The sequence below is a fragment of the Argiope bruennichi genome, chromosome 5 (genome assembly GCF_947563725.1).
Source record: "Argiope bruennichi chromosome 5, qqArgBrue1.1, whole genome shotgun sequence".
Classification (NCBI taxonomy): Eukaryota; Metazoa; Arthropoda; class Arachnida; order Araneae; family Araneidae; genus Argiope; species Argiope bruennichi.
The window spans coordinates 101,428,315-101,441,614 of record NC_079155.1 but is presented as its reverse complement, the minus strand read 5'-3'; the positions used below and the strand labels follow the sequence as shown (position 1 = coordinate 101,441,614).

At 29.4% G+C, this 13,300-nt stretch overlaps 1 protein-coding gene across 2 annotated transcripts in view; it reads left to right on the top strand.

The window, feature by feature from the left end:
• The first annotated feature begins 2,879 nt into the window (after positions 1-2,879).
• Positions 2,880-13,300, top strand: part of LOC129969490 (uncharacterized) — a 35,122-nt gene continuing 24,701 nt past the window's right edge. The window contains exon 1 of one of the 2 annotated variants that reach the window (XM_056084088.1): positions 2,880-3,123. In XM_056084088.1, coding sequence (XP_055940063.1) covers positions 3,091-3,123 — 33 coding nt within the window. In that variant the 5' untranslated portion in view covers positions 2,880-3,090. Of the gene's footprint in view, positions 3,124-12,918; positions 13,008-13,300 lie in introns of those variants that run through there. The other variant, XM_056084087.1, reaches the window with a different exon arrangement.

The following is a 13,300-nucleotide window of genomic DNA, read 5'->3' as shown; positions in this document are numbered from 1 at the left end:
TGGTAAGCGGCGATGTTGAATTTCAGTTTTAGTTGCAATAATTATTCAGTTTAAAATTATGCAAGACCTATTTTGGCACAGATCTTGCAATTTTGAACCATAATCAAATACCAAGGACAAAAACGAACCGGTTTTCAAATTTCCATATCACTTCATCAGAAGGATATTTGTCCTTTAAGGACTTGACATGAATATTGGAACTTTAATGTGATAAAGTTTCAGACTCTAGTTCCGAAACATATACTTTATCTCTGATAGGCTGTCAAGCTAGGAAATAAATATATGCATAAATTAGAGAAATTTATTAGTAGAAATAAAAATGAAATTTCAAAATTATTTAGTAATGTTTGTTCGAAAGAATTCATGAAATCGAAGATCAGTGATATATAATTTATTTTACTAAAATATTACATATTATTTAATTACATTTATTAATACCCATTAAAATGCTTTCCAATGTATTTTCTATCACGGCAAATTGTATTGTATTAGTCATATTAAAAGAGTATCAATGTATCTGATGCTCCATTTTGAAATTAAGAAGCTAAATTTTTTCCTATGCTAGCACTTTCTGTATATCTGGTTGGATTCCCTTGTAATTAGATGTGAGGGTGGACAGACGTAATTTCGCAATTGGTAACACCTATGGTTTTATACATTTCGGATTCACTATTTTAAGGTGTACGTACACACTAGAAGATTTTTTTTAAATTTTAACTTTAAAAATCCAGTTTTTTCACAGTAGGTCATTAATATATGTTTAAACTCATTTCAGTGAGAAAAAATCATATTACACTAATTATTAAATAAATAAATAATATTTAATGAGCTAATTAGCCTATTTTTTGAAACATGATATCTTAAATTCTAATTTGTACAGACACACAATTCTAGTTGGAAATGATGCCTAATATTAGTCTTCATGTTGCCTGCCTCAATCAAGTTATGAAAATATATAGTTTTTTTTAGTTAATTTTTTCATCAACGATGAATAGAAAAAGCGAAATTTTTTCTGTAATTTTAACTTTTAAATAGCTATTAAAAATTTATTTCTATAAATATAGCTTTGATTGAGGCACAAAACATCCGCTATTTCATACACATTATTTAGTTAATTTCTTCTTGAGTTATAATTGTTTGAATGAAGCAACATAGTGGAAAAATAACATTCTTCATGAAATAAGTTTAAAAAAACCGTAACTAGAGTTTTTAATGCAAGCTCCTCAAGAGAAATAATTATAACTCGAGAAATATTTCGAATATTGAAAACATCTGGATATCGTTTGAAAGCTAAAGGATCAGAGAACATTATTAAGCAATAAAAAGAATATTCGATATTTTGAACTATTTTCGAAGTTTCAAGTGTGTACATACACCTTAAATTATACCTTAGTACATGCAATTTGCCCTTTCAATTCATTTCACAGCAAATGAATTATCATGCGTTAACTAATTTTGGAAACAATGTGACATTAGAGTTTTTTTGTAAATTAAATTTAAAAAATAGCTATATTTCAAAATGTGCATTTTCGAATAAATACATACTGCAGAAATGCGACATATTAACATTTGAAGTATGATTCATTTTCGCTAATTTCTAATATACGAAGTACACAAAGAGAAAACATTGTAATTGTCAAAAAAAAAAAAAAATCGAACTCGAGATTTGGACGAATCTCTACATTCCAGATCTCTTTAAATCTGAAAACACAATTTTGGAATTATGTCTGTGTGTCCGTCTGTGAATACGATAACTCAAAAACGCTTTGAATAGACGGATGAAATTCGGTATGCGGGCTTACCACTAAATTTGTCGATTTGTATCAAATTTCGAATAAAATCCATTCAGAGGCAGTCCAGATATCTGAATAAAAATTAACGCGATAAATGCAAAAACAAAAATACTTGATAGATAAAATTTGGTGCAAAAATTTCTCATACAAATTGTAGAAAAATGTCAAATTCGGAACCAAATCCTTTGCGCGATTGATCGTTTTGTCGGTCTGTACTTTGACAAGCATATAAAAACGATAACTTAAAAACGCAATGACTTAAATATATGAAAGTTTGTAAATAATTTGTGGATTATAATTGCAATTTAGTGTTAAATTTTAGTTTTAATTCATTGGGGAGGGGGGAGATTCAAAATACACATTCGGTTTTTTGAACTTCCGTATTGACAGTATTTCAGTAATAAATTGTCAAAAGCTCTGATAGGCTATTTCGAAAAACTATTGTTTTCCATTGGTTTACGGTTAATAATATACAAATGCATTTATTAGTGAGTTTGTAAGAAAGCGTAGGGAATGACCATTTCTGCTGGTTATTTTTTTTAATTTGTTTCTATAAGATGCACACAAGAAAAGTGTTTTATACGTATAAGAAGTACAATGGCGAATGGAAGGTCCGCTTGTGAATTCACATGACATAACTTCTGAAGTGCATTCGCATGTAATCTCTGAAATGTGGGCATTTCGGAGATTGAAAATCTCACTTCTAAACAAAGAACATAAGCGATTAAGAATTCGAATTCCACATAGTTGAAGAACAACAATCAGTAGCAATGTGATTTTTTAATGTTTTGAAGATTAAATTTATTCTATTTATCGATATTTTTATAACGAATACTGCTTCAATTCTTTGGAAAATAAAAAGACAGTTTAATAAACAATGAGAATCAAAATCCTGTCTCGAAAAAGAGTAATAAACTAATGTCCGAATAACGCTGAGTTTACAAAATCGAGTCAATCATCGCAACGCAGTGCCTAACAAGTTATCGAAAAGATAGGGTTCGTTATCAGACTCATTTACCTTAAAACAATCCGTCGTTTGAACTCTGGCTTTCTAGATTAAAGTGCAATTTTGTTGAATTCAAAGCTTTATTCGATCATTTCATGATTTTCCGTCCTGCTGATTAGATCGGGACGGCCATTCTGCTTCGATCATGTGTTATGATTTTGTACTTCAAAACAATAACAAATTCAGCTTTGTGTACTTACGATCGGTTTGTATTACGGAAATAACTAATCTAAGTTCTAAATATAACCAATAACTGATATTGGTTGATAAATTTTTATATTTTTCCACAACATGCCAGGAATTAAAGCTGCTAGTTGTCCTCAGGTAAGTTCAATTTTATTAGTAGTCATTTCAGAGTAATTAGATTTATGATCGACGAAACTAATCGGAATGCTAATCAGAATGATTATTTTCTTTTCATATATTAGATTTGTTAAGAATTGTGATAGATCATGTTTCTTTATGAAAGTATTACCCATGTGACTAATATGAGCCCTGATTCTGAGTAGAATCACATTACTGTGTTGACACTGAAAGAAAATGTAATATCTGTCTCATTCGTGCTTTCCAAACCAATTTTTTTTAATGGATAAGAATTCCAAGTACATTTGGAATGAAATTGTTCGAGCAGTCAAATCATTATCAGCGCTTTGCAAATGTCAGATAAGTCAATGCTAAATAAAATTTTCTCTATTGGAAGCATGTCATCGAAATTTACGAAAATATAATTTCTCTACAATTATGAATTTTTTTGTTTTCCAAGTGCATTTGTAATGAAATTGTTCGAACAGTCAAATCATTATCAGCGCTTTGCAAATGTCAGATAAGTCAATGCTAAATAAAATTTTCTTTATTGGAAGCATGTCATCAAAATTTACGAAAATATAATTTCTCTACAATTATCATGAATTGTTTTGTTTTCCTGGCTATTATTTTCTAGTAAATAATAGCCATGGAATTATTTTTCATGCATTGTTGTTAGAGCGTGCATAAAAAGATTAAAATTGTCCCAAATAATCATTTGCAATTCTTTAAGTATGAATGTCTTCTCTAGTGTAATTAGATGACTCATTTTATTTTGGGAATGAAATGTTAATTTGGTTCAAGTAAAACAGTAAATGCTTAACATATTTTTTTCCTCTCTACTAAAATTATCTATCATTTTTAAGCTCGAAAATTGCTATTTAATATGTTAACGGAACGAAAAATAAATTCATTTTATAAAAAAAAATTCAGGTTTACGATATTTTTTTTAAAAATGATGCTTATTTGCATCAATTTATATGAATGATTTTTCTTATATACGTCAGTTATGCAATATAAATTAGAAGTTAGTGCTGACTTATAGTACGGTACATTTTGCATACCAATGAAACATGCTAAAAATAAAATTTAAAAAATTAATGGCGATTCGAACCTTTCACCAGAAACCTCGCAACAGGATGGTGTAAGCTTGATTTGCCTGTCTTTGAATTATTTTTAGAATTTAGTCTTAAATATAGTAACAATAGTTTGGACAAAAAATATATTTAATATACTCACAAATGTGGTAGTGTAAAACATAATTATTAAAAATGAAAAGTATTGTTATAAAGTACACTTAAATATATAAAAAAAATTTTTAATTAAAGAAAAAATTAGACTGACATATAATTAATTGAAAATCTTATTTTTTTAAAACTTAATAGTGATATATAAGTTATCTTTGTTCAATGATATACTTTGAAGTTACTAATGGAAAACATTAGAATTTTGATTAATTTTTAACTAAAAATCTAATTAAAATTTTGAAAATCCTTTCTCGTTAAGAACCAGCTATCCAAGAATAAATTTCATGTCAAATTAAGTTGCTTATTGCCAGACAATCTGCTCAGTATATTTGATTTGATTTTTTTTCACCATATGTCACAAGGCATAAAGAGTATGACAGCCTATAGCATTAAGAAAAATTAGTTTCGATTCAGATATCCATAAGCAACAACTTTGGACATATAGAAAGAAAAAAGATGCTGGCAAGCTGAATAATCGACGACGTTGTTATCTGACATATTAGTTCTTGATATAGTATCTTAGATGGCATAAGCTAAATAACTTACTTTAAAAGTGGGTAAATGAAATGGTACAATTAAAATGGAAGACATCGAAAGAGGTAAAGTTGTGACAACTCGAATTTTTTCCTGTTTTATTGACAAATATATGCTTTCTTTTACGAATATAATTTTGAATATGAACTTCAAATATTTCAGTGATATGCAAAAATCTTCCTATAAAACAATAATTATTACTCAACTAGTGAATTCATTAAGAATTTTTCAAAATGCGCAGGAAAAAAAAATTCATATTTTCTATTATTATTTACTTAATTTTATTATCTCAAATTTTCAAAATAGTTCTTGGTTGTTTGTCATTCTGTTTAAATAGTGTATAATTGATCTCGTGATTTATTTAATTTTCATGTTACATAAACCGAACCTATTAAATAATTTAGTTAATAAATGAATACATATTATTAATTCAAATATTATTAAAGAAATTAAGCAGCAAAATTTGCTCTTACTAATTATTTTACAATTGGATTCTTTTATAACAAATCCAGAAAATAATGACGTTCTAATTATAATGATTCAATTCTATGAGCCTCAATTAATTTTTTTTGAGCCTTTTCTCAATTAATGTTATATTATTTGCGAATTATAAGTCTATAAAGTGATTTACATTTGAATAAGCTATTTTCATAAATTTTTTTGGTTAGAAACTAATATTATTATTATTTTTTTTTAAATTTCCAGTTAGTAATATCATGAACGAGTTTATCCGAATATTATGCGTTATATTTAAACAATTTGTATTTATTAAACTGCTTTATGTTTCTTATTCTAATGAAAACGTTGTCTCTATTTCAACAACCAATAAAAGAGTATGTGCGCCGGCGTCCTGGCATAGGGGTAGCGCGTCTTCCCAGTGATCTGGGAGTCCTGGGTTCGAGTCCCGGTTTGGGCATGGTTGTTCTTCCGTTGTTCTATCTGTGAGATGTGTGAATGTGCCCTTCTGTAAAAAGGAGAGCTGTGTAAGCGAAGAGTAATGCGTGAGTAGCAAAGTCGTACTCTTGGCCCTAGTTGGTGCTACTAAAAAACAAGAGACGCTCCTCCACCGGCTTAAAATGGCTGTCTTCGTAAAAGCGGGCTTGTCCACGGCAAGTGCCATAAGAAACAACAACAAACAACAGAGTGTGTTTGCTTTTTAATGTTCTATAAGCCAAACCGTTTGATTTACAGCTACCACATTTGGCCTATATATACCTTGGAAGGTGGAAATGTATAAACCTCGGAGTAATTTTATATAAAATGTTAATTAAATAAGAATTGAGGTACATTTTAGCGTTTTTCCGCAATAATTTCCGATAATATTATTGTACAAAAATAAGTTTTACGTTATTTTAAAATTAAAAAAATTGCCTTTTTAATGATATCAATTTAATAATTGTGCAGAATTTTGCTGAATGTTGTCTATTTTTTAATTCTTTTTCTTCCAATTTCCAACTATTAATACCATTGTTGCCCAGAGATTCAACTGTTTATCAAATATTTAATCGATTTATTTTCTCTCATTGTTATAAAGAAGATAGATTCTGATTAATATTTGTGTTGCTTACAACGAATAAAAAATGTGAAGTTACAATAACGTGAAATTTAATAGACAAATGTACAGCACATTTATGTTTGTTAATCCATTCTAGTCGGCATTTTTTTTTTTTTTTTTTGTCCCCTGAAGAGACCATACCCAGAAGCTGCTTTTTCTATATTGATTGATTATTGCAATTCAATATTATTGCATCCACGGTGTGCTACCGATATTTTTGACTCGGAAACTTTTTGCAGATTATATGTGCAATCCGTTAAATGGGTTAATAGCGCTATGATGTTATGGGACTAGTGAGACTAGTCCCATAACATCATAGTCCCATTAGGAGTCCCATTAGGAAGGTCCATGTACATTATGAATTGAACCAACGTAAGACTATTAAAATAACCGGCTTTAATATCTGGCAATTTGACCTAGTCGTGGACATGAACTTATATTTAAACTGAAAACTGAGTTATATTAAACTGAAGTTATATTTAAATGAAATTAAATATAACGTGTCTCCGACGAACCATCTGACTATTAATAAAATGTATTTATAAAAAAAAAATGAAGTTACAATGTTGCAAAATTTGGAAGATAGATGAGCAGAAATTTATATTTTTATTAGCACTATGATGTTATGTGCACAAGAATATGATGTATTGTATTCATGTACACAATAAAAAGAACTTAAGACAATTAAAATAACACGGCTTTAAAGCCAGATAGTCTTGTGGAATCATGGGCATGAAGTTACATCTAGATGATTTATCTTAAATCAAATTAACCAATATCTCCGGCCAACCAGCTGGCCACCTGAGACTACTAATATTTAAACATATAACAAAAAATTATCTTTTTAACACCAATTTAATTGCTCTGCAATTTTCCGAAATTTCAACAATCTTTTAAGTACATATTTTACATAATTGTCCGCAATAGTTTTCTTTGCTATAGTTCTCATTGTTTGATAAAGTATTTAATGGCACGTTTTTTTTCCATCGTTGAAAAACTAAAGAAGAAAGATTCTTTTTATTATCTACTCAATTTTCCTGATTTGCAGAAAAGTGGGCGGAGTGCTTGAACTCAAGGTTTTTAACCTTCGAGCATTACAACTTATTGGAAGATAAGTGGTTCGGCTTGATATGACGTAGTAAGATGGTTGCTCTTAATACATTTTTAATATGTTTAATAAATATTGAAATTTGTTTCATAATTGTATTAAAAATCTGCGCATTTTCAATGAAGAAGAAGAAAGTTACATTACTGCAAAAGACAACGGGCATTTAGAAAATGCATTATCCAATAAGTTATGATTTTAATGGTGTGGGAATGTCTTATCATGTTATGGGACTTGGCACTTTTAGAAAGTCTTATTTGCACAATAAGCAGCACAGGTGTAAGACTAAAATAATACGTTTTAATGTTTATCCAAAAATGATGCTTAAAAGTACTTTTTTTCGGGAGGGGGGGGGGGGGTTGATGAGCACGAAGAAATGAATATGAAAAATTGAACACAATCACTATATCAGCGAACTAGCTTGTTACCAAAAGCAGTGAATTTGTAATAAAAAAATTGAGGTGCTTTGCACCTCGAGTTTCTCATATCTTTCCAAAATTAGCGTGATTTGTGTGCCAGCTTTGTCGGATAGAGAAGAAAATCGATTATGCATTTTGAAGGAATGCCTTTTTCATTTGAAAGATAGGGACCAAAATTTGATACAAAATTTTATATTTCACAACTTTGGTGCAAAGATTATTCAGCTCCATCTAGCTCTTGATATTAATAAGATATCCTGTTTATATAAACAAGGAAGAAAAGATAAACGATAAAATTACAAAAGTATTTTTTTGCGGGCAAAAAATTCGGTGATTCATCAATCTCGAGGTCAATTTTTTTTTTATAATGGGGATTTTTTCGTTATATTTCATGAACAAAAAAGTTCTTTTTCTGTGTGATACAAGCTTTAAATTCAATTGATAATTAGAGATTTAGAATATTTAAATACAATATTAAGTAACTAAAGTATTATGAAGCATCGAAATCAGTTATTTTTTAACTCTCGCCTTTTGACCATTTTGTTTGTACTGAGTGCAAATGGTAGTTGGTTTCCAGTGTCATTTAATCAGGTTGATTTTTCGTTTTTATTTTCTCGAATACGTATTATAGAGAAAGCATAGTAATCGTCAAAAAATTAGAACGTGAGATTTTGTCGAATCTTCATGTTTTGGAGCTCCCTGAGTTCTAAAAACCTATTTTTGGAAAATGTCCGTTCATCTGTGACAAAGATAACTCAAAAATGTTTTGATCTAGATGGGTGAAATTTGGTATATGATCTTTTTACCAAATTTTTGGATTTCTATCAAATTTTGAACAAAATCTGCTTAAAGGAAGTATGTCTGACCAGCAGTTCTAATATAATTTAACACGATAACTACAAAAAGAAGAGAGCTAGATGGATAAAATTCAAAACACAGAATTATAATCTATATCTATAATCTATAATCTAGATATCTTTCAAATTTTGAGCCAAATCCAGTAAGGAATTGACCGTCTGTCGGTCTGTACTTTTAGAAACATGTAAACGCGATCATTCAAAAACACAATGACTTAAATATATCGAATCTGGTATGTGATTTTGTAACTACAAGTGCAGCTTTGTGCCAAATTTTTATTTCAGGTGATTGAGAAAAACGCGTCTAAAATACAAATTTGATTTTCGGATTAATCGCCAAATAACTCACGAAGATATACGATAGATTTAATAAAAATGCTCACTTCACGCCAAAGGTTAATATTTCGTAACTATTGTCGGCCAATGTTATACAAGGTGTTCTCTAGGATAACAGTTTTATTAAAGTATACACGAGAAAGTCTTGGGCTGACTACTCTGGCTGGTTTCCTTTTCTTTTTTTTCTTTTTTTTTTCATTGGAGGAAAATGAATTCCTCAAAGAATATTAGTAATTAATCAAATAAGTCCATATAATGATTTTTTATGGTTATTAAAGGAGCTTAAGAAGACATTATTTGTGGTATATTTTCTAAAAAATATTTTGCTAAAGAAGTTTTTTGTATTTAATACTTTCGTATAAATAAATTCATTATTATAAGCCAATGCAATTTTTCTCAACAACAACAAAAAAAAATATTCTAAAATATAAGAGGGTTATTTACATTCTTTTTTGCAATCTTCACATGTTGCTGTTTATTGCACTGATTTACAAAATGCTTAATTTTTTTCTATACATATTTTAAATCTAACTAAATTTAGCAGTTCTTTACATCCTAATAAGTTAAATATGTCTAATTTTCCATGAAACTATCATGATGAAACAGAGTTTTATTTATTATTGTTTTTATCGCCCTCTATATAAAGTTTATAGAGAAAATTTAGCACATCTTCCTTTATTTTTCTGCCTATTAATTTTTCTGCTTTATTATATCCTGAAACCAATCAGCTGATCAGATTTTGATTTGAATTTCGGAACATTCTTGATTTGTTCCAATGTTCTAATGTTCTTTCTCTACTATGGTGTGGAAATTTAGAGATGGAAACGGCAAATGTTATTTATCATATGAGGCCAATATGACTAAACGAGTGTTACTTTAATTAAACTTGACTTTAAAATTAGTGGAGAAATCTTATTACCCCTAGTGGTAACTAAAAAATGCATTTTTGTCAAGAGGCTCCAATTAGTCCTCGAGATGACTAAAAATAAATTTTTCTTTCAAAAAAAAGTTTTTTTTTTTTTTTTTTTTTTTTGTTCAGGTTTTTAAAAATTATCAGCGTTTGTTTAGGAATCAGGTAAATTTTATAAAGCTCAAAAATGATGTCAAAATAAATATCTTAACAAAAAGAATTTTGAAATGAAATCGCCATCTAAATTTTAAAAGCTTTTTTTCAAAATATATGATTAAGATATTATATAAGTGTGAGCTTTGAACGCTTTATTGTAAGCCACACAAAGATATTATCGTATCTATTACTTCGATAATCTTTTACGATGATTTTACAATGGGGTCTCTTTCGATAACCATATAGTATGGAATTCATTTTAATAACTTTTTTCCATTTACAATACCCTTTCATTTGAAAAAAAATCACTCTCTAAGTCCTTGACTGTGTGAAAAAAATTTACGAACTCGTGTGAGATCAATTAAGAATTATAGAATTAAACATTTTTTTTTTTGAAAAATATTGATACAATATTTTAAGGATGCCTGTTTATTTTCTCGCATATAGAGGGTAATCGTCAAAAAATTCGAACTCGAGATTTCGCCAAATGTCCACGTTTTAGATCTGGATTTAGATTTTTTAAAAAAGGACATTTTTGGAATTATGTCTGAATTTGATAAATCAAAAACGTTGTGAGCTAGATGTTATATGGCTATTACGCCAAATTTGCATATTTCTGTCAAATTTTGAATGAAATTTATTCAGATCAAATCTTTCCATCCGGCTGTCTGAAAATAAGTTAAAATGATAACTGCAAACGATAGAGAATTAAATGGGTATAATTTAGTACATAGAATTAACATCTAAAGTGTAGATTTGTGTCAAATTTAGGACCAAATTCACCAAGAGATTGCTCATTTTTCGGCCTGTATTATCATAATCATGTAAATATCTACTCAAAAATATGATGATTAAATTGTATGAAATTTGATGTGTGATTTTGAGACTGCAATCTGTAGTTCGTCAAATTTTGGTTTAAATTTGTCGAAAAGGGGCATCCAAATCACACATTCTTTTTTCTGGTACTTGTATATTAATTGCATCCCAGTGACTAATTGCCAGAAAAAATTCTCCAATGAACGCATTTTAATAGTTTCTTTCGTAACTATTTCTCGCTAATGGCGTACGGTTAATTATAAACAAAAGCATTTATTAAGAAGTATGTTCAAAAATTTGGGGAAACCACTTCTGCTGGTTCAGTATGTTTGCTTACTATTATTGAAGATTCTGGTACAAGAACAATTGTAAAAGTTTGTATATCTCCAAAATTTAAGAAGCATTGGTTTTAACTAATCTGCACTTTTTACCATTTTTAAAAAATTTTAACACTAAACTTTAAAATTGAAGTTCCAAGTTTTATAAAAATGTGTTTGTAATATGGCATAATTCATTACTAGTTCCACTAAAAAGAATTGTGGTGAATAGCATATAAGCCAGTTAACAACTACGCTACACGAGCGTACACTTTTGTATCATGGTTTAGTTACTGGACTGCGAACCACAAGGTCCCAGGTTCTATCTTAGCACATCACTTATCGTTAAATTGGTGACCTCGGACGATGAACCTTCAACCTTTGTAACAGCTGTTGTGGTGCCATCTACCGCAACCAAAGTAGTCAGGCTCATTTGACGCAGCAACCACTCACCCACACACACTCGCTATTCAACTGGGTACAGCCCATTAATTAAGACAACAGCTCAATACATCACCACTCAACAGCCATATTGTTCGTCTCACTTCCGACTCACTGGAGAGAGAGTACTATGGTGAATAGCATATAAGCCAGTTAACAACTACGCTACACGAGCGTACGCTTTTGTATCAAGGTTTAGTTACTGGACTGCGAACCACAAGGTCCCAGGTTCTATCCTAGCACATCACTTATCGTTAAAGAATCTATCTTCCTTGTAAGCATAAATTACAGACGACGTACAACCATATCCCCCCCCGCTATTATCATATATTCTTATTTTAATAGAGTATCGCTGTAATTCTATTCTTCAGGGAACGCAATATTTAGTTTGCCAGGAATACAATAATATTGGGTATTTATCTCCACTGCAGTGTGAAAGAAATCGAGCATGCATTTTGGTCCTCATTCCTTTAACTGACTGGTACATAATTTAATGTAGATCCACAAATTTGGTGCCAAGACAGTAAAACAGATTCCATTTATGTAATTTGCTGCGTATTTTTAATGATCATGCATCGTATATGAAAAGAAAAATAAACTAAGTATAAGCAGACTTCACTTTAAAAAAAATATAATTTAGAGAGAAGCGAAGTTAAAACCTAACTAGTAATTATTAATAAAAATAGATATTCTTATTTTTATCTAAAAAGCCACAAATTTCTTGTGACAGTAAATAAAATTTTGTCATTTTTTTAAAAAGAAAGCAGCGCCTCTTGAAGTGAGCTGAGATATTCACATTGAAAATAGAAAGAAAAATATAATATTAAATACCTCTCTATATGTTTTCAATCCTTCAAAATGACTTATAAATGACATTTGGAACACAAAAAAAAATACCTAGAACAAATAAAATTCAAGGAAATATTTTGTCTTTCAATCAGAAACTTTAGAAACAATTTAGAACAATTCTTTGAAAAAAGAGTAATTAGATATCGTGGTGTACGGAGTAATCAAACATTCTTTTTATCTAATTGTAATCTCTTAGATAAAGATTTCCAATTTCAATTGTTTTTGACTCAAAAGGTCAAACTGCATTCGATAATAGCTTCCCGAACAAGAACGGAAAGACTTACTATTCCTTTCGAACATGGATTTTGAAGAATGAGCGACAGACGCATTAGCATTTACACACTTCCGGTTCAGCTGTCAGTAGTAAGTATTCTCCAATTGGATGTGAACGTTTCAAAGTGTACTGAACTTTTTATTTCCCTCAGAAACTTTGTTCTCAGTGAACTGTTTCCAAACGAGTTTCCATTAAATCGAATTTTTCAGTACAACGCGAACTTTTAATAAATAATTCTTAATCATTCTACTTTTTAATCCTTCATCTCTTTGGTTATAATTACTTATTTAACATTTAATACCCTATAGTTCCTCCGCTTAGAATTTTATTACGATTTTTAATTCTTTGAAATGCTTTATGTATTAATTAAACATATTTAATA